The sequence below is a fragment of the Urocampus carinirostris genome, chromosome 6 (genome assembly GCF_059441175.1).
Source record: "Urocampus carinirostris isolate Australia breed hairy pipefish chromosome 6, RoL_Ucar_1.0, whole genome shotgun sequence".
NCBI lineage: Eukaryota > Metazoa > Chordata > Actinopteri > Syngnathiformes > Syngnathidae > Urocampus > Urocampus carinirostris.
The window spans coordinates 11,372,907-11,397,421 of record NC_142354.1 but is presented as its reverse complement, the minus strand read 5'-3'; the positions used below and the strand labels follow the sequence as shown (position 1 = coordinate 11,397,421).

Genomic DNA, 24,515 nt, shown 5'->3' with positions numbered 1-24,515 from the left:
AGATCGAGAGGGAGAGAGAAAGAGATAAAGAAAGCTAGAGGGATAGACAGAGAGAGAGATTGAGAGAGGGGGGAGAGAGAGATAGCTAGATAAATGGGTGTGAAAATACGATAGATGTTGTTTCTTCAGCTCAATTGTTTTTTTTGTTTCTACACAAATAATTGTTGGGGTAAAAAAACAAACAAATCTGTGGGCTTTCCAGAAAAATAATGGATTTTTAGTCTTTTTTTCCTAACGAATGTTTAAGAGGAATCTTTCGTATGACCTGACCCAATTACGATGATATAAAAATGAACGTAAATGTATGTGTTACTAACTTGTATGCCACAATTGTTTTTAAACCTGTTTTTAACAAATACAGCAAGTTTTGAGGTGGTCATTTCGGACATAAAGACTGAGTTTTTAATGTTTTTTTTTGTGAAAAACATTCAATTTTTCGGTTGTTCAAAACAAATTAATCAGTTTATAGTAAAGTAAAGCTTAGCACTTTTTTTTTAAAAAACTTTACGAGTTTTGATTTTGCAAAAAATGACCCAATTTTTAGTATTTTCTAATATATTTTGAGGGAGGGTGGATATTTCTCCTATAAGACCCACCCTTATTTTTGTTTTTTTTTCCAAAGGAACTACTATTATTTTGTGGAACCTGTTTGAAAGGGAATATTAAAAAAAAAATAAAAAAAATAGTCAATTTGAGGCTTTTATTTTGCTATTCATTTATTTATTTTACCTTTTTTTGTTTTAACCCAAAATGTTTTGTGCAAAACATCCCTAGATCTGGACCCAAATTTACCTTCTTTCTTTTATTCAACCCAATTTGACCTTTTAAGCAAAATGAGGAATTTCTAGGTTTCTTATCAATCAATTACCTCAATTTCTTTTTTTAATTGCCCAATTTCTGTTGGGGTAGTTTAGAGTATAATAACACTTCTCAGGGATTCCGTGTGGCATTATGGGAAGGAAATAATTGTCAGTTTTGGATTCATATGTTTACGCATATTTGCGAAACACATCACAGCAAATAAGAGCTTTTATTTTGACATCCATTTTCATCCGACGTGTTTGCTTGTGAAGGTACTTCAAAATATTGGCAAAAATGTTTGCTCCACTCGCTTCTTTCCATAGGATTTTCTCTTCTCACAATTCGAAAAGTATGAAAAAATAGAAACACAAGTGTTGCCGTGGTAACCGACTGTAAAAAGTGAGCTATGATTTACGGAATGACTCAGATGACACGAACGGTTTCTCGTTCCGTCAGGAAAAATGCAACGAAGGCGCCAGAGAAAAGTCATCCGGCGTGAAGGAGGAATTCCTTCGGAAGCGGACGACCATCCAGTTCCTTCGTCAAAACAAACGACCTTCACACGCCGGAGAAAAACCCAACGAAACAAAAGAAAAAGAAGAAATTGCACTAGGGACTGTCTGTTTTTTTTGGCGATTCAAAACAAAATCTGTTGATTTTCTTAGCATTCCTGCTGTATTTTGACATCCGTACTTAATATTGTTATTCCTCGTTACATCTACGATGCGGGTTTCAAATTGCTGTGTGATCCATTATCCCCGATCCCATAATGCTGCAAGCGAGGGACGTCAGAAAGCTGTTTTTCCAGGCCTGGCGGTTCTTTATTGCTGTTGTTTCTACCAAAAACTAACAGCAAAGATGCGGCCGCGGTCCATTATCCCCAGTCTCCTGGCAATTTGTGCAGCTTTGATCCATACTGCTGCGAGCAGGGACTGGCAGACCACAGTTGTTATGGATAACAAAGTTTTTTTTCTGTTATTTAAAACTAAAATGAGCTGCACTCATGCGGCTGCAATCCATTATTACCAATCCCATATTGCTGCAAGTGGGGACCAGTAGAGTGCAATTTTAATCAGGCCTGGCAAACACTTTTTTAAAAAGTGCAAGGGATTCAATCGATTTGTCGGGCCTGGCAGCTCTTTTTTTAAATTTTCACCTAAAACGAACAGCACTCATGTGGCCACTATCCTTTGTTCCCAATCTAATATTGCTGTGAGCAGGGACAAACCAAAGGAGACACGCTATTCTGGCTTGCCATAAATAAATTGCAAAATTGTGGCCTTGATCCATTTTCCCCAGTTAAATATTTCTGAGACCAGGGGCAGGCAGAGCTTATATTGTTTTTTCAATTTGGGCCACTGACTATTGCCTTAAATGATGATGAAGTGCCATTTTACGTCCAGGATCCATTATTCCAGGTCGAGAAAACAATTTGTTTCATGCACGCCTGCTCTTTTTTTCCCTGTCATTTCCACCTAGAATGTACAGAACCCTTGTGGCCGTCCATTATCTCTGGTCAACTATTGCTGAGATCAGGGGAGGGCATAGCGCATTTCCTGGTTTGGGTTGCTGAAGTGGCTATTGTGGCTTGCCTAACACGAACTGCAGTTTTAACAGCTATCCGTTATCACCAGTCGGCTATTGCTGAAAGCGGGGACCCAGAGAGCAAATTTGTGTTATTTGTGGTGGGTTTTTGTTTTGTTTTCACCCAAAATAAACAGCACACTTGTGGCCGTAATCCATCACCCCTAGTTGAGTATTGTTGCGAGCGGGGCCAGCAGAGGGTAATTCTATTTCAATTCAAGTCACTCAGATGTGCCATTATGGCCCGCCTCAAATGAAATGCATTGTTTTGAGCGTGATATGTTATCTCCAGTGGACTATAGCTGAGAGTGGGGGCAGAGAAATCCGATTTTTGTCTTGCTTGGTGGCTTGTTTTTCATGTTCTTTATACTTAATATGAACAACACTCTTGTGTTGTTATCCTTTATCGACTCTTGCAGGGACTGATCGCACACATGTTAAAAATGGAGGCGGGGTGGTGACTTCACAGATTTTCACATTTTGCAGGGGGTTCTGGTCTCCATTAACGCCAACAAATGAGGGATTATAGTACTAGGACGTCTCCAATTCGTTACAGCACTGCCACAAAACGCCTTTGGGATTTCACTGACTCATTGTTTTTTGTTTTTTTTTCAATTTTTAATTAATTACAACAAAGTGCCGTCAATGGACCGGCATAGCTTTGAGGATCGACAAAGAAAGTCCCTATTTTTTTTTGTTTGTTTTTTTGATTATTTTGTTATTTATCTATCGCTCTTTGAGGTGCTCTTGTCACATGACTTCTTTATTTTATTTGAATTTTTCTTTATCAAGACATCAAAAATGTTCCTGAAAATCACATTCTGTCTTAACGAGATCTTATTTTTGTAAAAAAAAAAAGCAAAACGAGACCAAATGTGAAACGCAACATTTGACCAATGACATGAGACGACGATCATCTTTGTACGTGTTGAGAAAAAAAGAATAAATGATATTCATTTAAAAAGTATTTTTTTTGTCTTGATCTGTGCTCAAAAAATGTTAACCTTTCTTTTTCAAAGGTGCTAAATTATTCCTACAATAAATGAAAGGCATTTCTACAGAGGGCCTTTTGCCATCTTATATATTTATTTCTCTAGATATAATTTTCTTTCTATATAAATACGGTCTATGTATTATTATTGCTGCTATTCTAAAGACATATCTACAGTTTATTAAAAAAAAATAATGATATTCTCCTACAAAAACAGTATTGAAAAAGCGATTAAAATCATTAAAAAAATACATTATTGAATCCTACAAATTTTCCATCACTAAAATTTACAGTGCATAATAACACTAGAGAGTGTTAACACCGAGAAGTATTGATATTTAACACTATAGAGTCACTGCATTAAGACACACAAAAAGATTAAAATCATTCCATCCTAAAAATTGTCATCACTAGTGTTAATTATCTTTTACTACAGAATCACTGGACAGAAAATGCATGAAAAACACATTCTGTTATTAAAACCAGAATAAAATTAAGATTTAATTATAGCATTTTTATCATAATCGTTTTGAGTACATATTAATACTAGAGAGTATTAAAGTAACACCATTCAAAATGTTACTTTTCTGGTACTCTGAGTCCTTTGGATTCTTAACACTTATACAGTCGCTGTACGAAAAATGCATAATAAACTAAATTAAAACCAGAATGTATTAGGATTTTTTTTATCAGTTTTCATCACTATTATTTGTAGTAAATAATAACACTAGAAAGTAATAATGTTTAACACAATAGTAAATGCTAAACAAAAACTGCTTTGAAAACATTTAAAATAATTGAAACCAGAATATATGAAGATCCAATCTTAGCAATTTTCATAACTAGCATTTATAGTACATAACACTACAAAGTGTTAATCTAACACTTCTTAAAGTGTTATTTCTATACTGAATAATATTTAACACGGTAGACTTGCCGTACAAAAACTGCATTAAAACATTTAAAATAATGGAAACCAGAGTATATGAAGATCCAATCTTAGCAATTTTCATAACTGCCATTTATAGTACATAACACTACAAAGTGTTAATCTAACACTTCTCAAAGTGTTATTTTTATATTGAATAATATTTAACACTGTAGACTTGCTGTACTAAAACTGCATTAAAAATATTCAAATGATTAAAACCAGAATAAAACAAAATTCAATCGCAGCAATTTTTTAGCATCAATGGTAAATAACACTACAAAGTGTTAATTTGAAACTTTTCAGAGTGTTATTCGACACCAAACAGTATCCATATATGACGAGTAAAAGCACATTTTTAAAGGTGTTATAAATTAACACTCATGTCAACACTTTGGAGTGTTAATCTAACACTACCAATATCGCTAGGGTGCAAACCGGCACCAGGTGGCCCTTGAACACCATGTTTGAAAACAAGTCTAGAAATAGCTCCAACAGTGATGGGAAATTTTAATTTCCTTGGAAACTCATGTACCACATAAAAAATGTCTAAAACTGAAACATTTATAACATAAAATAAGCAAAATGGTCTTTTTTGTAATCTTGGCGGAAATAGTTTGTAAAAAAGAGCAAAACTTTTTTACTTTTTAGGATTTTTCTTACATTTTTAAGAAGTATAATAAAAATATCTAAAAAAACAAAAAAATATCCCCCAAATGATCATAATCATCCCAATGGAGTAAGGTTTTTTTATGGTGTATGCCGTTATGAAAAATGTTTTTGAAAATGAAAGAAATTTGAAAACCCGTGTACAATATTGAGCAACCATTTAAAAAGATGAAAAAAAAGATAATATTTATTCCTTCAGAAATTCAAAACAGAACAAGACGTACTTACCAGTACACCTTGCTCGCTATTAAAATATTCTATACCGCAAATTTACATGAACACACATTCTGTTTAAAACATGCAGCAGTCATTACGCAAAAAAAGTTATTCAATTTTAAAAAGGAACCTCTGCACTTTGTAATGATTCGTAATTGATATTTACAACATTTGAAAAAAAAATCTATTTTTTTACAGTACATAAGACAAAATTCAATCGACAGAATAAAAAGAAAGTGTGGAAGAAGATCCCGATTTCCAAGGGTTCCAATAATTGAAGAAGTGAATAATTTGGTCCCAAAAGTGATTAGCTTAATAGCATGTTAGCTGTAAACATCCATCGGTCCTTGTCAGAAGTGTCGCTGGCGGCCATTTTGTTTGTCACTGCAGGCCAAATCTCTCCATCTTTTTAAACAAGCAAAGTCATTTGCAGGGAAAACATATTTACGTCCAAAAGCGGCGAAAAGGCTTCCCTTTTCCAGTTTCTGTAGAAAAAGAAAGAAAAGACGACATTGAACGCATCATTTGTACATCGTTTGATTTTAACAGTGTGGGATAAAAACATTAGTTTGCAACTTTGATTTTTAGGTGATATTTTAAATTGTTGAGTTTTTCTAAAACGTATTGGAGCAACTTTTTATTTCATTTTAATATTTTATATTTTTTTCTATATTTCTTAACATTACTGGTATCTTATGTTTTCATATTTGTATTTCATTTTTATTAGGGTTATTGCTGTTGATGCTTTTTACCTTTCTAGCTAGTGATTTAGCTCGTTACCTTTGAACTTTTGTACCTTCTAGCTAGCTATTTTTGAAGCGTTCTACCTTTCTGGCTAGCTACCGTTGTACCTTTTTAGCTAGCATTGTCTTAACTTGTTAGTTAGATTGATAGCTAGCAAGGTCTTCAAAAAGGTCTTCAAAGGTAGCTAGCTAAAACGCTACAAAAGTATTAATAGAAATGTATGATGCTTTAAAAAAGCAAAGCTTTCTCTGTAGCGATTAACTAGCTACCCTTGAAACTTGGTGCATTTTTAGCTAGTTATCGTTGCAATTTTCTTTCTACCTACCTTTGTACCTTTCTAGCTAGCCCCTATTAAAGCTTTTTAACGTTGCAATTTGGCTAGTTACCTTTAAACTTTTGCACATTTATAGCTACTTCTGAAGCTTGTTACTTTTCTAGAACGCTTATTTTGAATTGTTATAAGTTTCTATCTAGATTTAGCTAGCTACCTTTGTACCTTTCTAGCTAGCTTCCACATTGTAAAGCTTTTTACCCCCTAGCTAGTCGGTTGGCTAACCACCTTTGTACATTTATATGCATCTACTGTTGCACCTTTTTGGGCTAGCTACCTTTGAAGCTTTTTACAAAGCGATTTAACTAGCTACCTTTGAAACTTTGTGCATTTTTAGCTAGATATCCTACCTCCCTTTGTACCTTTTTAGCTAGCCCCTATTATAGCTTTTTACGTTGCAATTTGGCTAGCTACCTTTAAACTTTTGCACATTTCTAGCTACTTCTGAAGCTTTTTACTTTGCTATAAAACTCATTTAAACTTTATAGCTAGATATAGCTTTGTATCTCTCCATCCTTTTAAACAAGCAAAGTCATTGAAATTAGGTTGCTAGCATGTCTACGTGTCACAATCGTGCACACAAACGCAAACGTAGGACAGCATGGGTGTCGTCAGCGTGCATATTTCTCAGTTTTGAGCGCGTGCCTAAAAATAAAAAAGCGGTATCAGAAACCGCAGCTTGTGCACGAAGCCTTTAAAAACTAGGCACAGATGCTCTCAAAGGGACAAGTCGAAGATTTATGACCGACACAAGCGCGTCATGCACAACGTGATGTTCGGAAAATGAGACGTTTGTTGGAAACGGGGAAAAAAAACACTCTTATCAAAATGCTCTGAAGTCTAGGCTTCTGGTTGTTTGTGACAGTCACAAACTTCAAAGTGAAGTTCATTTTAGCGAGGCTAGAAAAAGGTGAAGTTTGGAAAATGAGATGTTTGAAGAAAAGCAAACGTACTATTTTGGTATAGTCTTATCTGAATACTCTAAAGATGGTTTTATTTTTCTCAGGCTGTTTGTGACAGTCAAACTTCAAAGTGAAGTTCATTTAAGCTAGGCTAGCAAAAGGTGAAGTTTGGAAAATAAGACGTTTGTTAAAGAAAACAATCGTACTATTTTTGTACAGTCTTATCGGCATGCTCTGAAGATGGGTTTATTTTTCTCTGGTTGTTTGTGACAGTCATAAACTTCAAAGTGAAGTTCATTTTAGCTAAGCTAGCAAAAGATGAAATTTGGAAAATGAGACGTTTGTTAAAGAAAATCAATTGTACTATTTTGGTATAGTCTTATCTGAATGCTCTAAAGATGTTTTTTATTTTTTTCTGGTTGTTTGTGAGTCATAAACTTTAAAGTGAAGTTCATTTTAGCAAAGTTATCACCACATGAAGTTTGGAAAATGATACGTTTGGTGAAGAGCAAAAAAAAAAAGAATCGTACTATTTTGGTATAGTCTTATCAGAATTCTATAAAGAGGATGTTATTATTTTATTCTCATTGTTTGTGACAGTCATAAACTTCAAAGCAAAGTTAATGTTAGCGAGGCTAGCACAATGTAAAAACGCAAGCTGTCATTTTTTAAGTGGGCTTTTTGTTGGCAAGTGTCTTAGAAAACAAATTCACTAAATATGGACTCTGAAAACAACATTAATGTGCTTTACACGCCATTTTAAAGTCATGAACTTCCAGGGTAATAAAAAAATATACTCAAGTTGTAACGTTTTTTTGGTTTGTTTAAATGAAACACTGTTGCCTTTCTTGCCACATTTAGAACATAGAATAAAACTATAGACATTTTGCGTGTATGACGCTACAAAGGCCATAAAGTTGAGTCATGTATTTCAGTAAAAGTTGGGAACTAAATTAAAGGTAGCTCACTTCGAAATAAGTTATTGACCCTTCAGCTGTGGTCATAAATCTCCCCTCTATTTTTCATCATTAACTTTCTTCATTGATTGGTTAGGAGATGTCACATGTTTGGAGTCCTGCAGTGTCAATTTCAGGTTGCATCAATTTCCTGCCCGGTAAAGTTATATTTTTATAACTTTATTTTTATTAATAAGGTCTTAGTTTTTTATATATTTTTTCATTTACTAGTATTAATAGTATTTTGTTTTCATGTTATTTTTATTTCATTTTTATGAGTATTTTTGCTGTTGAAGCTTTTTACCTTTTTAGCTAGTGATTTAGCTCGCTAACTTTGAACCTTTGTACCTTCTACCTAGCTACTTTTGAAGCTTTCTACCTTTCTGGCTAGCTGCCGTTGTACCTTTTTAGCTAGCTACATCTTAACTTGTTAGTTAGATTTATAGCTAGCAAGGTAAAAGTCCTCAAAGGTAGCTAGCTAGAACGCTACAAAGGTATTAATAAAATGTATGATGCTTTAAAAAAAAGCAAAGCAAGCGATATAACTAGCTAGTAATTAGGCTAGCTACGTTTGAGCCTTCTAGGTGCAGGTAAAAATCTTTAAAAGTAGCTAGCTAGAAGGTTACAAAGGTAGTTGAATACTTTTAAAACTATAAAAGTACAATGATAGCTAGCAACTTGAAAAAAACAAAAAACTTTCCAGCTTGCAATTTAACTCGTTACATCTGAATGTTACTTTCCTTCAATCACAGCATATCGTTTAGCTCCTCAGTGGCTTTGCTTTGCCATTGCATTTTTGCTTGCATTAGTTTGGTCTAGAGCAGGGGATGGTGTCATAAGAGACGGCTCAGCTAAAAAGTCTCTGTAGTGCGAAGTGGAAGGAGAAGAGGACGACGAGGTGAGCGGAGAAGATGAGGTAAAATTTTGGACTATTTGATAAAGTTTCAGGAGCGAGCAGAGAGAGTGGGAAAGGTGAGATGGCACAACATTCATTTGGACAGGTAACTTAAAATTAGTTTTACCTGGTTATATCAGTATCAGAAATTATTTTCCCCCCATTTTATTAACACTCCACTTATTGAAACATAAATATTTTGTTTGTTTGTTGTACATGATTCAATTGTTTGTTTGTTTGTACATGATTCAGATTGAATCGTTTCTTGTACATGATTCAATTGTTTGTTTGTTTGTACATGATTCAAATTGAATCGTTTCTCCGGCGCCGTCATGAATGGCAGCCACTCCAGCAGCTCCCGTGTTATTTTCGATTGTTCTCAGTTATTTTCGATTGTTCTCAGCTTAGGGATGCTGCTGGAAAAGTGAATTTCCCTTCGGGGATGAATAAAGTATCTATCTATCTATCTATCTATCTATCTATCTATCTATCTATCTATCTATCTATCTATCTACTACACTCCTAGCTAGCTACACCCCAGTATATTTTGACTAGCCACCTTTGTATCTTTTATACTTGCGTTTCAACAAGCTACCTTTGAACCATTGTACATTTCTGGCTACCTTCTTTTGTACTTTTCTAGTAGCTATCTGTGTATCTTTCTAGCTAACTTCCGCATTTTAAAGTTTTTAACCTTACTAGCTAGTTGTTTAGCTAACCATCTTTGTAAATTTATACATATCTACTTTTGCACCTTTTTGGGCTAGCTACCTTTGAAGCTTTTTAAGTAGTGATTTAACTAGCTACCTTTGAAACTTTGTGCACTTTTAGCTAGTTATCGTTGCAATTTTCTTGTACCTTTCTAGCTAGCCCTTATTAAAGCTTTTTACGTTGCAATTTGGCTAGCTACCCTTAAACTTTTGCACATTTCTAGCTACTTATGAAGCTTTTTACTTTTCTAGAACTTTTGCACCTTTTTGGGCTAGCTACTTTTGAAGCTTTTTAAGTAGCGATTGTTAAATACTTCAATTCTTCGTCAATTTATTTTGTTGAATCAACTTAAAATACTACATTAAAATGATTGCGTAGTATTATATTCTAAGATTGACCCAAATATAGCATTAAAAGAATAATGTACTAGAGTAACGTACTATCGAGCCTTATTTTCTTTGTTAAAGTCTTAGATCATAAAGTTTTATACAGTTGCAAGTCAGATGAACCCAAGGTAATGCATTTAAATAATACCGTATAAGGGTACGGTGTTTTAAAGCCTTATTCTCAATGATAAGGTCTTAGAGCTTCAAATATTCTCCAGATTTCCTCTTTGATTTATCCAGTCAGATAAACCTAAGGTACTGCAATAAAATAAGAATGTACTAGGGGACTATACTATAAAGATGTGTTTGGCCATTTATCATGTCAAATCAACCTAAGATGCTACATTCAAATGATAGCGTACGAGGGTATTATATTATAAGACTGACTTAAATGCTGCACTAAAAGAATAATGAACTAGGCTATAAGGTATTTCATGCTAACACACTTCTCCAGATTTCCTCTTCATTTTATCAATTCAGATTAAACTAAGATACTACAATAAAATAATGAATTACTAGATTACCATTATTTTCTTTAATAAGGACTTAGTTGCTAAACATTTCTGTAGATTTCCTCTCCAATCGATCAAGTCATATCAGACTACATTTTGTTTTTTGATGATTGCAAGCAGAGCAAGCAAAGTGGACGCTAATGACTACCGCGTTGCCTTCAAGGACACTCAGCCTGGAATTTCGGAGGCCTTTAGAGATTTCGTAATACGTACAGGGAACACCTGCAGAGGCCTGGATTTCGTCATGGGAGCTAGTTGTTTGCTAGTACGTGTTTTTCTCGTATTGATCTCGACGTTTGGATATTTCTAGCTAGCTATTTTTGGAAGATTTTTACCATTCTAGCTAGTGATTTAGCTAAGCTACCTTCGAACCTTTCTAGCAAGCTATTTTTCAGCGTTTTACCTTTCAATCTAGAGATAGCTACCTTTCTATATTTCTTTTAAATTACGTTTAAAGCTTTTTACAATTCAAGCTAAAGATTTAGCTAGCAAGGTCTGATTGAACCTTTTTTTATTTATGCTTGATACGTTTGTACCTTCCCATCTATTTATTATTTCTAACAAGCACAAAAACTTGGCTTTCCAAGATTTTGTAATAACTATGGGGAGCACCTCCCGAGGACTATGTATTGTCATTAGCGCTAGCTGTTTGCTAGTACACTGTTTGCTAGTACACTGTTTTCCCATGTTGACCTTGAAATTTGTAACTAGCTACCTTTATACATTTCTTGCACATTTATTTATTTCTAGCTAGGTCCTTTCAAGCTTTTTACCTTTAAAGCTAGTAACTTAGCTACCTTTGAACATTGGTAGTTAGCTACTTTTTAACCTAGGCAAGAAATCTAGGTAGCTCCCTTTGAACCTATTTACATTTCTAGCTAGCTGCCTTTGTAACTTTCTGGCAAGCTGGTTTCGAAACATTTTTACTCTTCTAGTTAGGGATTTAGCGAGCTAGCTTTGGACATTTGTACATCTCTGGGGAGCTTCCTTTCTACCTTTCTAGCTAGCTAATTTTAAAGCTTTTTACCTTTCTAGCTAACGATTTAGCGAGCTACCGTTAAGCCTCTCGAGCTAGTGATTTGTCAAGCTACCGTTGCAACTTTGTTTATTTCTAGCTATCTACCATTGGACTTTGTGCTACTTTTGAAGATTTTTTACCTTTCAAGATAGTCATTTAGCTAGCTACCTTTATACCTTAAATCCTTCCTATTGAACTACTTTTAAAGCTTTTTACCTTTCAATCTAGATTTTTATTCAGCGACATTTTAAATTTTGTACCTTTCCAGCAAGCTATTTTTGAGGCTTTTAAATTTTTTAGCTAGCGATTTAGCAAGCTACTTTTTAAATTTTGGTGAGTTGCCTTTGTAACTCTCTGGAAAGCTGGATTTTAAGTCTCTTTATCTTTCTAGGTAGAGATTTAGCTAGCTACCCTTTGCACTTTTGTTCATCTCTAGGCAGTTTCCTTTGTACCTTTCTAACTAACAACTTTTAAAGTTTTTTACCTTTCTATCTAGTGCTATAGCGAGCTACCTCTAAACCTTTTTACATTTCTAGTGAGCTACTTTTGAAGTTTTTTACTTTTCAAGCAAAAAATGTAGCTAGCTATCTTTGTACCTTTCTATCTATTATTTTTTAACTAGCACAATAAATTGGCCTTTGCGTTCTAAAGCTTTTGGAGTTTTTTTTCTTGTATAGATAAATCAAAGCGAATTGTGTGTTTTATATATATATATATAAGTACCATTACTGTCAAGTTAAATGTGTATATATATATTTTTAAAGCCTTTGTTTATGAATCACATTCATCGGTTTAGCGGCATGGCTGATAGAAGCTGACAAGAAACACGCACAAGCGCGCGTGCACGCGTGACCTCTGTTTTAGTGCGAGCACCTTCCTAAATGGTGCGCAAGTGTTTCCAATCTAAAGGTTCCTGCTTGTCTGGGGCCCGAGCGGGGCCGCTTGATTGCACCACACCAGATACAAAGTACCAACGCGCAATCGGCAACGTGCTAACACACCCACACCGGGTTAGCGACGGGCTAGACATTTTGATTTCGTCAATGATTAGGTTTTTAAAAAAGACATTTGGATAATATAACACATCAGATTAGATTATCTTTAAAATGAGACCTCATTCTTACCGTTGACATTATTTAAAACTTCTGATGCAACTATTTCAATTCCAGTATTAACCAAAGAGATTAAACAGTTTTTTGTTTATTTTTATGAATAGTATTGTCACAACTTTGAATTTGTTTTAGATTTGAATTGGGTCAACTTAGGTTAGCATAATAAACCTTCATTGTATTTCTGTACCTCTCAATTTTGGGTTATCAACATCCAACACAAAAAGCTCATTCTTACAGGCTAACTGTTGTTTAAATCGCATAGCCCGGGGGTGTGCAAACTGTGGCCAAAGCGCCACATCAGGGTTTTAAATGTTTTTTAAAAAGTACTGGTCCCACTCTACCTTAGATACATTTTTCATAAAACATTAAAATAATTGCACCCTTATTTTAAACTTTTTTTGCATTTGCAATTTGTTTTTGTCATGGAATTATTGTACTGAGCAAAATGTCATCCAAAAGAAAGCAAATTTGCTAAATGCGTGATATTAAATTTTTTTCTTTAAAAGGTGCATAATATATGACTTTCCACTTATTCGTAGGCTTTTAAAACCGATTTGAAAAATGAGCAAATATAAATTGAAATATAACGTGTGCGTGTACATATCTGCACGTGTATTCATTCATTAATACGTATTATTGTTGTCCTGTTCCTCGGAAATCTGGGTTAATATACAATTATCATGTTACTTATAAAGAATATAAGATCAAATTGCTTCACAGTTGTTTCCATTACGTAGCCTTCTGCATCCAAACGGCGCTGGTTTGTAGTCCTATTCCCATCAAATTCTGGTTGTCAAAACCTATTACAACGTTATAGTTTCAGTTATAGTCATACAAGCTCATTTCTTTATAGTTGTTTTAATAAGGTAAGCACGCACAAAGCACTGAATCATAGTCCTGTTTTTCTCGAGTTCGGATTATTAAAGCACATTAAAGGTCCAAGTTATAAGAAGTTATAAAATATGATTCCTTCAGGCTAACAGATGTTTGAATCACGTAGTTTCTCCATGCCGCATCCAAACAGCACAGGATTAGAGTCCTGTTTCAAATTCTGGTTATCAAAGGTTATTATTAAGTTATAATAAGTTATTCAATCCAATTTATTCACAGTTGTTTTAATCACATAGCCTCTGCGTGATGCATCCAAACAACACAAGATCATAGTCCTGTTCCTTTCAAATTTGGTTATCAAAGCTTACTATAATGCATCAAGCTCAACTTGGGTGGAATAGAGTGAGGCTTAACCTCACCTTGCATATTTTTAATTATTATTAAAAACATTTTCCATCTTCTGTCAAACGACAAAATCATTTGAAATGATGTGAAAGGCATTTAGTCAATTTAGTCTTTTTGTTATTTTTTTATGGCAAAACTATGTATTCATTTCCTTATACTTTTTAAATTTTTGCCTATATTTGATTTAGAATAATCCGTAGGGTTTGGGTACAGTCCTCTCCTGTACTCTCCTTGCAAGTTCAAAGTACATTGATGTCTTCTCTCCCTTTTTTAAGTGTCTACTAAAGTAAAACTTGGCCAGACATGTAAGCTCGTAATACATTATCTCGTCCTACGCATTATTTTTACTAAATAAACTGTTGAAAGCATTGTAAAATATAAAAAAACAAGAATCAATTTTCGTAATTCACGACTAAAAAAGAGCTTAATATATATAGTAAAATAAAAACACATAAAATTGTCTAACATTGCAGTTTTCACATAATAATTATTACTTTTAACATAGTGAAATTGGTGGAAAAATAATGAATATGCAAAATGATCACTATCTGTTTGAAGTGAGGATGGATAAAGTTGGTTTCTGGTATAGGTCAGGTCACAAAAACGAATCCAAGATACTCAATGAAAAAAGAACATCGCAGCAGCCCTTTGAGACTTCTAGTGATGAAGGGCTATACAAATAAACATGACTTGACTAGGAAGTAAAAGATGAAGTTATAAAAACGTATAAATCCTTCACAGTTGTTTTAATTACATTGTCTCTGCATTCTGCATTCATTCCGCCCCTGATCATAATTCTGTTGTTCTCAAAGTCCGGTTTTAAAAGTGTATTATAAAGATATGGTTTCAGTTATAAAAGCGAATTATTTCAGATCAACAGTCTTTTAATCACTTAACCTCAGCATGCTGCACACAAACAGCGCTGAATCGTAGTCTTGTCCCTCTCGAATTCAGGTTATCAAAGATCATTATAAAGTTAAAGTTTCAGTTATAAAAGCAGAAAGCAGAAACTGGAATTGACTTCTCATAAATAAGCCCCAAGAGATTTTAAAACCGATCATTTCCTGGGTTGATACAAAACAGGTATTGGAAATAAATACGGGATCCGGAAAAAACTCAAACAAATGACCTCACTGATTTCCTATGGCATTCATACAAAATCAGGCCTTTGTAGTCAAGCCGATCGCGGAAACAGATGTATACACACTGATCGTTTCACCTAAACAGAAAGCGCGTAAATAAAACCGTTTCCTCCCCGCGCTAACGTTAGCGTGAGCGCTTGTTTACAAAATACGCGAGCCAATGCGCTGATGTCACGGAGGATTCGGGTCGGCGGGTGTTTGTACCTGAGGGTTTGCAGTGGAGCGTCTTGGGAGCAACGAGGAAAGGGGTTGTGAAGTAGGGTCAAGACTTAAATAGTCTTAAATAAGAAGTTTATATTTATAAGACATTTACAAACGGGGTAAGAGAAAGGGAAGGACAAGAAGGGAAGAGGGGGTCGGTCCTAGTGGCTGGTAGACATAGCCCAGGCGCCCTCCATCCTCCATACAGAGAAGGCGTAGCTCAGCCTCTCGTGGGCCAGGTAGTTGCAGCTGGCTAGCTTAGCGTCCATCTCGTCGCTCTGCAGGACCTGGTACAGGAAGTCGATGTAACGCGAGGCCAGTTTCAGGATCTGGATCTTGCTCAGTTTGTCCGAAGGTAGCGTGGGGATGATCTTGCGCAGGGATGCGAAGGCGTCGTTAAGGGATTGAGTGCGTTGGCGCTCCCGAACGTTGGCGATCACGCGCTGGGAGTGGAGGTCCTCCAGGGGTTGGTCCAGACGTGGCCCCAGAGAGGCAGGGGCCAGGCTTAAGGTGGTAGACGGGCTCCTTTTTACACGCTTGGGCCCGGACGGCAGGAGGCTGTTGGGGCTGCCGGCGGAGCAGTCCTCGGTCAGTGCCGGGACATCTTTCTTGGGTTGCGGCGATCGCTTTCGCTGGTGGTTTTTCTTGGAGCCCCGTTCTGGTTCTTCTTCGCTGGCCCCTAGACCTCCTTCTGGGGAGTGAGTGCAAGACACTTCTTCTCTCATCTTCTACCTTACAAAAACCTTCTGCTTTACCTGAAAAAAAAAAAACGTCGTCCTACGAGTGATTCTCCATAAGTGGTTGCTCACGTTCCCTTCACAACCTGGCAAAAAGAACAACAAAACATCTGACAGGCCGCTCTTCCGTCTTCCTTTTTATAACCAAACGCCGACTCGGAGCTTGTGCGCTCGTTTCATTGGTTCAACTTAACTTTTAAGGAGGCGTCGTCAAGGCAAGGAAACAGGAAGTGTGCTTGAACTGGGCGGGCAAGAAAAGAATGGGGGTAAGTGGTCTAGTTGTCCAATCAGGAGTTCCTACTGATCCTCACAGCAATGACGGAGTCTTTATAGTTTCCAGATTGGCTCCACATGTACAATCACACACAAAAAAAAGTTGACGGAAGACTTTAAAGCCAACGTTTGGTTTCAAAAGGATCTCGCATTCTTGAAAATTCCATAAACCGGCCCCCAACTTAAGATCTCATCATGTCTTAAAACACAATTTCCTTGGCTGTCGTGCAAGACCCGCTCTTGACTTGATCCATTTTTCAGGTGATAATTCATAAAGACAGACCATGAAAACATCTTGGCTTGGGGATTCCCTCGCAGAAGCATAAAACGTCCAACACCTGACCGTCGTTGGTTTTTCCGAAGAGCCGACGAACTCCTCAGCTGTGAGGGAGCAACCTTTGACCCTCTTGTGCCCCCATGACCTGAGACTGGAGAGGTGAAGGAGCACCTAATTGTGCCATCCATGTCCTCAGGCTGAAGTCAACACATGGTTTGTTTCCTCTATTTGGGAACCCCCCCCCCCCCAAAAATAACCTGAAGACGCTAACTGCTTGTGCTGCTTCACGCCATGACAACAAGATGTAGTAGAATAGCGTAGACTCCCGGGATAGGGCATTAATCTACTATGAGATTGGATCGCAACGTGAAACTACCGTATTGCGGGGGAAAGAAACCCATGCTAATATGCTAATGCCTTCGGAACTTTCTGTACTCCGGATAAATACTTAAAAACAACAAAGTAGTATAAAGTAAGTACTACTTGTGTGTGATATACATGCGTATGATCAAATAACATGCCATATAAATATTAATGTGAAGAAAAAAACTGCATTTTATTTACCTTTGGTGTTACGTGACTTGGGCTGGTTGAATGGAGTAGCGCGTGGATGCAGAGGAGATGGCCGATTATAAATGAAACGGATTTTAAACCTTCCACTTGCTTATTGTTATGCCCTTAGAACACTCCCAAGCTTTAATCGCCTTTTGTTAATAATAATAGGTGTGAACGCCAATTAATTATAGCCATGCAACATAGCAATAGGCAGCGTTTTGTGTGCCGTCATCCAATTTCTTGATAATCCCAACCTTTTTTCCATGGTTATCATGTGTGTGCTTCTTTGTTTGGCATTACTGCAAACCTTGGACCCATAGTGAATAAATACAGTACAAAATATGCAGTACTGCTTTGCAGACTCTCAAAGTCTTTATAAATACACAATGTTCTGAATTAAATGAAGAGAATGGCATTGTGGGAGGTAGTTCAAAATACAACATCTCAATTTTCATGATACTATGGTGCAAACCAATATTAGACCAGCATTTTATATTTTCGTCGACCAATGGCAGACAGGAATCGTAGACCCATAAGAAAGATGTAAATTTTCGAGGTTTTTGGACATGAGAAATAAATTGTCGTTTATGTCGTATGGTGGGAAAAAGGCGGTAAATAATAAATATTATTAATTAACCTGGTAATAACACAATAATAACATCATAAATTGTAATTTTAGAAATTCTAATAAACAAATTCCAGTTCATGGACTTATTGGACAAAAAAATCTATTCAAGTATTGATTATTATTTTTAAGAAATTAATTAAGACAATAACATCAGAATCTATTCATGTATGTAACCATTGTTTTTGTTTCTCTTTTTAATAATTTCTCTACAGGAAAGACAACAAACAAAATCCCAATTTATGGGTTTTATAAAGCGAATATGAGCAGTTTTTTTAGCTAGACATCTGGCTATCTTTTTAGCTTTGTAGCTAGCCATCTTCCTACATTTTTAACTGTTTAGCAAGCTATCAAGCTGGATTTTAACATTTTTGCATGCTTTTTATAGGTTATTAAGCTCAATTTTGTGCCTCCTAGCTAGCCTTTTTACTTCTTATCAGGCTATTTAGTTGGGGTTTTACTCTTTTAGCTAGCTATGTAGCCCCCTTTTAGTTTTTTTTTTACCTTAAACAAGTCAACAATGAAGCTAAATTTTAGCTATTTAGCAAGCCATCTAGCTAAGTTGCTATTAGGTTAAAGGACAGGGTCACAAGGGTGCTGACGAGAATAGATTATTATTTTAAATAGAATAGGAAATAAAATGAGAGAAAGGTCTAAATATGATTGGATGGATGGGGTAAAACCTGCTTTGAATGTGAGGTTGAGTTTTTCCCTTACCCTCATGCAGGATTTAGATCAGGGGATGGTGTAATAAGAGTCTGTGGTTTGCAATATTCGGTGGTCTGTGCAGCCCTTTGAAACTCTTTGTGATTAAGGGTGTCACAGATAAAGAGGACTTGACTGGAGGTTTTTGAGTTTTTCCTTGCTCTCATGTAGGTTTTAGATCAGGGGGTGTTGTAATATCAGTTCGTAGTTTGCAATAATCTGTGGTCTCTCCAGCCCTTTGAGAGTCTTTGTGATTAAGGGCGTCACAAATAAACGTGAGTTGACTTGACTGAGGTTTTGAGATTTTCCTTGCCCTCATGCAGGTTTTGGATCAGGGGATGGTGTAATAATAGTCTAGTTTGCAATATCCTGTGGTCTGTACAGCCCTTTGAGACTCTTTGTGATTAAGGGCTGTACAAATAAACAGGACTTGACTTAACTAGGAACAAAAAGTAGCTTTGATTGAAAAATGTTAGACAGCCCTGGTTTAGCCAATCAGAAGGTAGAACACAATGCAAGACAGTGAAGTAGCGAGACTGTGATGAGTGAACCACGTTATAGCGAGGGTTCACTGCAGTTTAAGCTTTTTTTTTTTTTTTACAGGACTGGTTAGGAAAAACCTGAAGCCACAATAGCGGAAGTTCCATTGAAAAACCCAGCTATGGACACTAAGTTCCCGTTCGTCCCAAGCAATTGCCCAGAAATTTCGCAAGCCGACAATTAAACTGCGTCACAACCGAAGTGACTCACGACAAACGGCCGAAATGACCCAGAAACACCTTCCCGACCTCGGAGTCATCCGAGCATTTTGTCTTCAAAAATTTTCGCCGAGCCCCGTGATTGCGCCGGTTTCCATTTCACTCGAAGGGAAGTTGCCAGCCCCCATTTGGCTCCAATCAGGTCCCAACTGAGGCGACGAGGAGTCGGCTACAAAACAGGGTTTACCTGCTTTTAGAGCTAGCTTAACTGAGGGACATTCCGTTTGTGGAAAAATGAAAAAAAAAAAAAACATCGGCCCGTTATCAGGATCACGTTTCGTACACCTTTTCATGACTTAATTCAAGCACTTTTCAAGCGCAAATTTGTTAATTTTACCAGCCATTTCAAAGGGCGATATACAGTGCAGATTTGCTTTGACTTTGATGACTATAAGTCACTATCTTGCTGCTATCATATACTTTGTGCTATTTTAAGGCCTTCCTATCTAAAATCTATGTTCTCTATGTGTCAATGGGCTGCTGTAAACTGACATGAATTCTACAATGCACGCGCAGCTTAGCTACATCACACTTGTTTACAAACCCGAAAGGGATCTATAGGTGCTGGGTAATAATGGAGTTCAATACGGAAGACAAAAAGGAAAGTACTGTATGTATAAAAAGCAGAAAAATGAGCAAAAGTTGGACTCATTTTAATGCCATTGGTTTGTCCGAAGCAGGGTGCATTCAATCTATCAATCTCAAGAGACTATTTTGAATCTGTCCAGTATGCAAAAAGCTAAAATTGTTTTGTATGTCACAAAATAATTTTTGTAAATATTTTAATTTACATGTGCTTTTCAGGGATCGCCTTGAAGACATCAAATTACGACATCATTTGGTGCAAAATGTTTTATTATTATCTATAATATATCATAAAAAATAATAATCTGAGAAACTGTTTGGGAATTGAAAGTGAATCGAGCCAAAAGAGCTGTTTTTCTAAATAGAGCTGTCATCTTGGGTGCGACCAGTAGGGGGTGGTGGCGCTTCACATGACAACGTCAGAATGACAAGCCATCAGAGCTGGCGTGTCAGCGTCATTTTCATGCACTTTTTAAAAACCTAACATTAAAATTCAAGCATTTTAAAGGATTTCAAGCACCCGTACAGATCCTGAAAACAGGGTTTACCTGCTTTAAGATCTGGCCATCATTTCATTTTATTAGTGGTTGAATGAGTCTGTTTAACCCTACTTCGAATAAATAATAACATAGTAACAACATAATAAAAACGTAATTTGCAATTTTAGAAGTGCATATCAAAAGGGGCGATTCTAGATTCACAATTTTGGGGGTGCCAAGCACCCAGAGCAGGGGTGGGCAAACTACGGCCTGGGGTCCACATGCCGCCCGTCAGGTTTTTTCATCGGGCCAGCCAAAAAAGACATACATACATTTTATATATATATATATATATATATATATATATATATATATATATATATATAGATATATATATTAATACAAATAAAAAGTTTTCTTTTACTGCCATATTTGTCTCCATTGTCCATTTGGGTGTCTCCAACAAATATAATATGAAACACTACAGAATTACTACAAAACAAAATATCAAATTTAGTGCTTGAAAACAGGGAAGAAAAAAATTATTTTGTCTTCAGTTTGATAAGAAAAAGTACTATAGAAATACTAAAGACATTCTACTACAGTAGTACTTAGATAAAAAAATACTATCACAGAAATATAACAACAGAAAAACTACTGCAGAAATACTACCCACTTGTGCCCACTTCCTCTTTGTGTCCACTTCCCGTCCCATTCTCGCTCTGTAAACAATACTGTACTCTACTATATGCTACCGATACGAAACATGAACGATGGACCCCAAGAACGACATTCAGAAAAGTGAGCAGCAAGGAGAAAAGAAACAGAAAAGAGTTTTTCTGGACATTGCAACAAAACAGGTAATGATTGAACGGTATGAAAAGCGGATGCGTATTTGTGATGTCGCCAAAATATATGACCGTAATACATCTACGATCGCCATCATTATTAAACAGAAGGAAGCGCTAAAATGTACGGCTCCTCCCTTTCGGTGCAAAGATCACCTGCAAGCGTTGAGATAGAGATGTTGTTACTATAAAAGTAAGACAATATTTGTATTCTTTCCTTTATTCTTTACTTCTTTACTTTATTTTGTACATTATGTGCCTCTCGTCTTAAGTTTTTGTATGGTATTGTAATTTTAACAATTTTTTTTTATGATTTATTTAAAAAAAAAAATCATACTTTTTATTTCTTGTAACGGATTAGCGATTTTACATTGAAAAGGCGCATCTACTTCCAAATTTTTCAGGTTACAAATCTACTCCCGGGACAAATTAAATAAGTAGAGGTATGACTGTTCCCTAAAAGGTACAGTGAATGTACAGTGAACCCTTGCTATAATGAGGTTCACTTTTCACGGTTTAACGTCATAAACTTCGAGGCGAAGACAAAAGTCGTACTTTCTTCTGACATTGAACAAATGTTGACATTCTTTTGACTGAAAGAGACTGATGACATTTTGCTTATATGAACATTTTCTGATAAGTTGAGCCTAGCTAATTTTTTACCGATATATTACACACAAATAATTGTGCCGTCCATTAATTGTCCATCTTCCTTTGAAACTTAAATTATAGCGGCTTTACTCTTTCACAGATGATAAGATTATAAACAGGGCCCACAAAAATAAGAAGAGAAGACATCAATGGGATGTGAATAAAACAGGAGATGACTGTACCAAACCTTCAACCTGTTCTGAAAGGTTCTCCCCTGAGGCCTTTCTTTTTATTAAATCTCCTAGTTTACAAAAAGCAGATCAGCCCTAAAGGGTGTGGAAATATTAAAACAACATGATTAGCCAATCGTGACAATGACGTAAATTGTGCATATTAGTCAAAATAATGAAATACAGTGCAGAATTTTAATAGACAAAATAATGAACAACACTGGCCCCCTTTACAGTAGTCCGGTAGTAAAAACAGAACAAATGATTGCTTTAGTAACCGAAATAAATAAAAGGAACGGCTCAGGTGAGGACTTTGAGAACAGGTTGGAATTCCCCATCACAAGTTTGGGCTCGCTCCTCTGTTCTCCTTGCAAGTTCAAAATCCGAAAAGGTCTTCCCTCCTGATTTTGTATCTCTTATAAACTGTAATGTATCGCATATTTTTATATCACAGAAACAAATTAATTATAAGCAGCATTTTTGTCTGAAAACAGAATAAACATCATTAAACATTTCTCTTTAATTTTGTTGTTACTTTATATGTCACGGGTGTCAAACAGGCAGCCCGCGGGCCAAATAAGGCCCGCTAAGGGATTGAATCCGGCCCGCGACACAACACTCAGAGAAGCGCAAGAGAAAAAGAAGCTGCAGGTTGAAATATGTCAACTTGATGTTGCCAAAAAAAGGTGCCTCGAACAAATACACTGTACTTGTATTTCATTCTCTCTCTCTTTCTCTCTTCCACCCCTTTTCTCCCACTCTGTCTCTTTCACTCTCTGTGTCTCTCTTTTTCTCTTCCTTTGTTGCTCTTTGTTTCTTTCTCTCTCTGTGTCTTTTTAACTTCTTTTGCTCTAACTTCCTTTTTTCCTTTTCTCTTCTCTTTTCCTACCCTTCGCGCTTTCTTTTCTCTTTTCTCTCCTTCTGTCTTTCTATTTCTCTTTGGATTTCTTTCATCCGTTCCCTTTCCTTCCCCCTCTCTCACGACCTCTCTTTTTATTTCTTTTCTCACGCTCTCTCCCTCTTTCTTTCTTTGTCCCGACCTCTCTCTTTTTCCCCTCCCTCTTTCTCTTATTTCTTTATCTCTGTTTTTCTTTCTCTTTAATCTACTAGTCCGGCCCCCGACAGAATGTTTGTTCAATCGTGTGGCCCCAGAGTTAAAATGAGTTTGACACCTCTGGTATATGTCATGATTACTGATGTGATCCACCTGTGCCCGCTCATTTGGCACCAGCTGCCTTGGACTCTGATTGGCTCCCTGTCACTATCTAAATCCACGTCTATCTGTCACCTGTTGTCAGTCCGTCTGAGAACCTCAGTTAACACTAGGCAAGCCTTTTTTGAACCTGACTCCCACCTGTTTTTTGCTCCAGTCTGTCCCCCGGCTTCGACCCGTTTTGATCCTGACCACGTCTATTTTGCCGTCCCGGCTTTCAACCTCTCTTTTGTCCCCGACCACGTCTACTCTCCGTTCCTGGCTTACGACTCGCTTACGACCTCGACCGCGTTTTTGCTCCCGTGTCCTGGCTACTGACCTGTTTTCCGCGCCCGACACCGCCATCGCTGGCCATGGAAGATCCGCTTCCGCATTCAGAGCGACCTGTTTCCCATGCCTAGCGAACACCGGATCGTGGGCGCAGCCCTTCCTCTCTCCTTTAATAAAACTTGTGAGAAACGTAATGCAATTGGGTCCTGTTTCCGTTTTGGTCCTGACAGTATAGTGAACATGTTTACCTTACTGCCCATTTTGCATATTAAATCAGCTGCTCCTCTTGGACCACTGTACAGTACTCACCGCTAGGATTATTTACCTACTACTGCACATTTACACGTATATATTTGTACATTATATTATCCTCACAATTCAATTGAACTATTGTACGGTATCCTTTTTTAGAGACTCCAACGTTTACTGCATACTTATTTTAACTTCATATGTATTATTGATATATTTACGGAAATGGTGGGTCATTTCGTTCAGTGTACATGGTCTTTATTGGCATTGTACAAAAGTACAACATAACTGGAGAGCTCCCCCATTTCAGTGTAGGAAAACGATTTATAAAGCGGCTGGCTAGCTGCACACTAGCATTGAGGATCCTTTGGTTGAGCCAGGTCTCTGCAATAATTAAAATACAACAGTCTTAGATGTAGAGATTTTTCCACAACTTGTACCTACAGATCATCCATTTCATGGGTAATGGAACTGGTGTTGGTGAGATTCAGCCTTGCCAATACCAAAGTAGATCTGTCTATGAAATGATTTGTTAAACATCGGGTTTTTCCTGAGTCAAAAAGAAATATTTTCAACCAGAGACACCATGTAGAAATCAAGAATGAGCCCTTTGTTTTTCCGATTATCCCAAAAACAGATTACAGTAAACCCTCGCTATACTGAGGTTCACGTTTTACGGTTAAAAGTCATAAACGTCTAAGACTAAAGCCGTAAGGGTTTACCCTAAACTTTTTTAATGAAAACACTGACGACACTTTGCTTATGAAACCATTTTCTGTAGCATG

The 24,515-nt window shown here is 36.6% G+C and overlaps 3 protein-coding genes across 3 annotated transcripts in view; 1 reads left to right on the top strand and 2 right to left on the bottom strand.

The window, feature by feature from the left end:
- Positions 1 to 3,291, top strand: part of LOC148363815 (histone deacetylase 7-like) — a 76,002-nt gene extending 72,711 nt beyond the window's left edge. The window contains exon 25 of the mRNA XM_088337874.1: positions 1,258 to 3,291. Coding sequence (XP_088194000.1) covers positions 1,258 to 1,300 — 43 coding nt within the window. The 3' untranslated portion in view covers positions 1,301 to 3,291. The remainder of the gene's footprint in view (positions 1 to 1,257) is intronic.
- Positions 3,292 to 5,615: 2,324 nt separating this feature from the next.
- LOC148363814 (twist-related protein 2-like) lies at positions 5,616 to 16,280 on the bottom strand. Its single transcript, XM_088337870.1, has 2 exons — positions 15,339 to 16,280; positions 5,616 to 5,674 (listed from the first exon to the last, which is right to left on the bottom strand). Exon 1 carries the CDS (start codon positions 16,058 to 16,060, stop codon positions 15,497 to 15,499), a length of 564 nt encoding a protein of 187 aa, XP_088193996.1. The 5' UTR covers positions 16,061 to 16,280; the 3' UTR covers positions 5,616 to 5,674; positions 15,339 to 15,496.
- LOC148363813 (heme transporter hrg1-A-like) overlaps positions 5,616 to 24,515 on the bottom strand; it is a 52,890-nt gene continuing 33,990 nt past the window's right edge. The window contains exon 4 of the mRNA XM_088337873.1: positions 5,616 to 5,674. The gene's annotated coding sequence lies outside the window, so the exon portion shown is untranslated. The remainder of the gene's footprint in view (positions 5,675 to 24,515) is intronic.

What these genes read in the sequence shown, in the direction of transcription:
- LOC148363814 (XM_088337870.1), bottom strand. Translation starts at nt 16,060, where the DNA reads ATGAGAGAAGAAGTGTCTTGCACTCACTCCCCAGAAGGAGGTCTAGGG.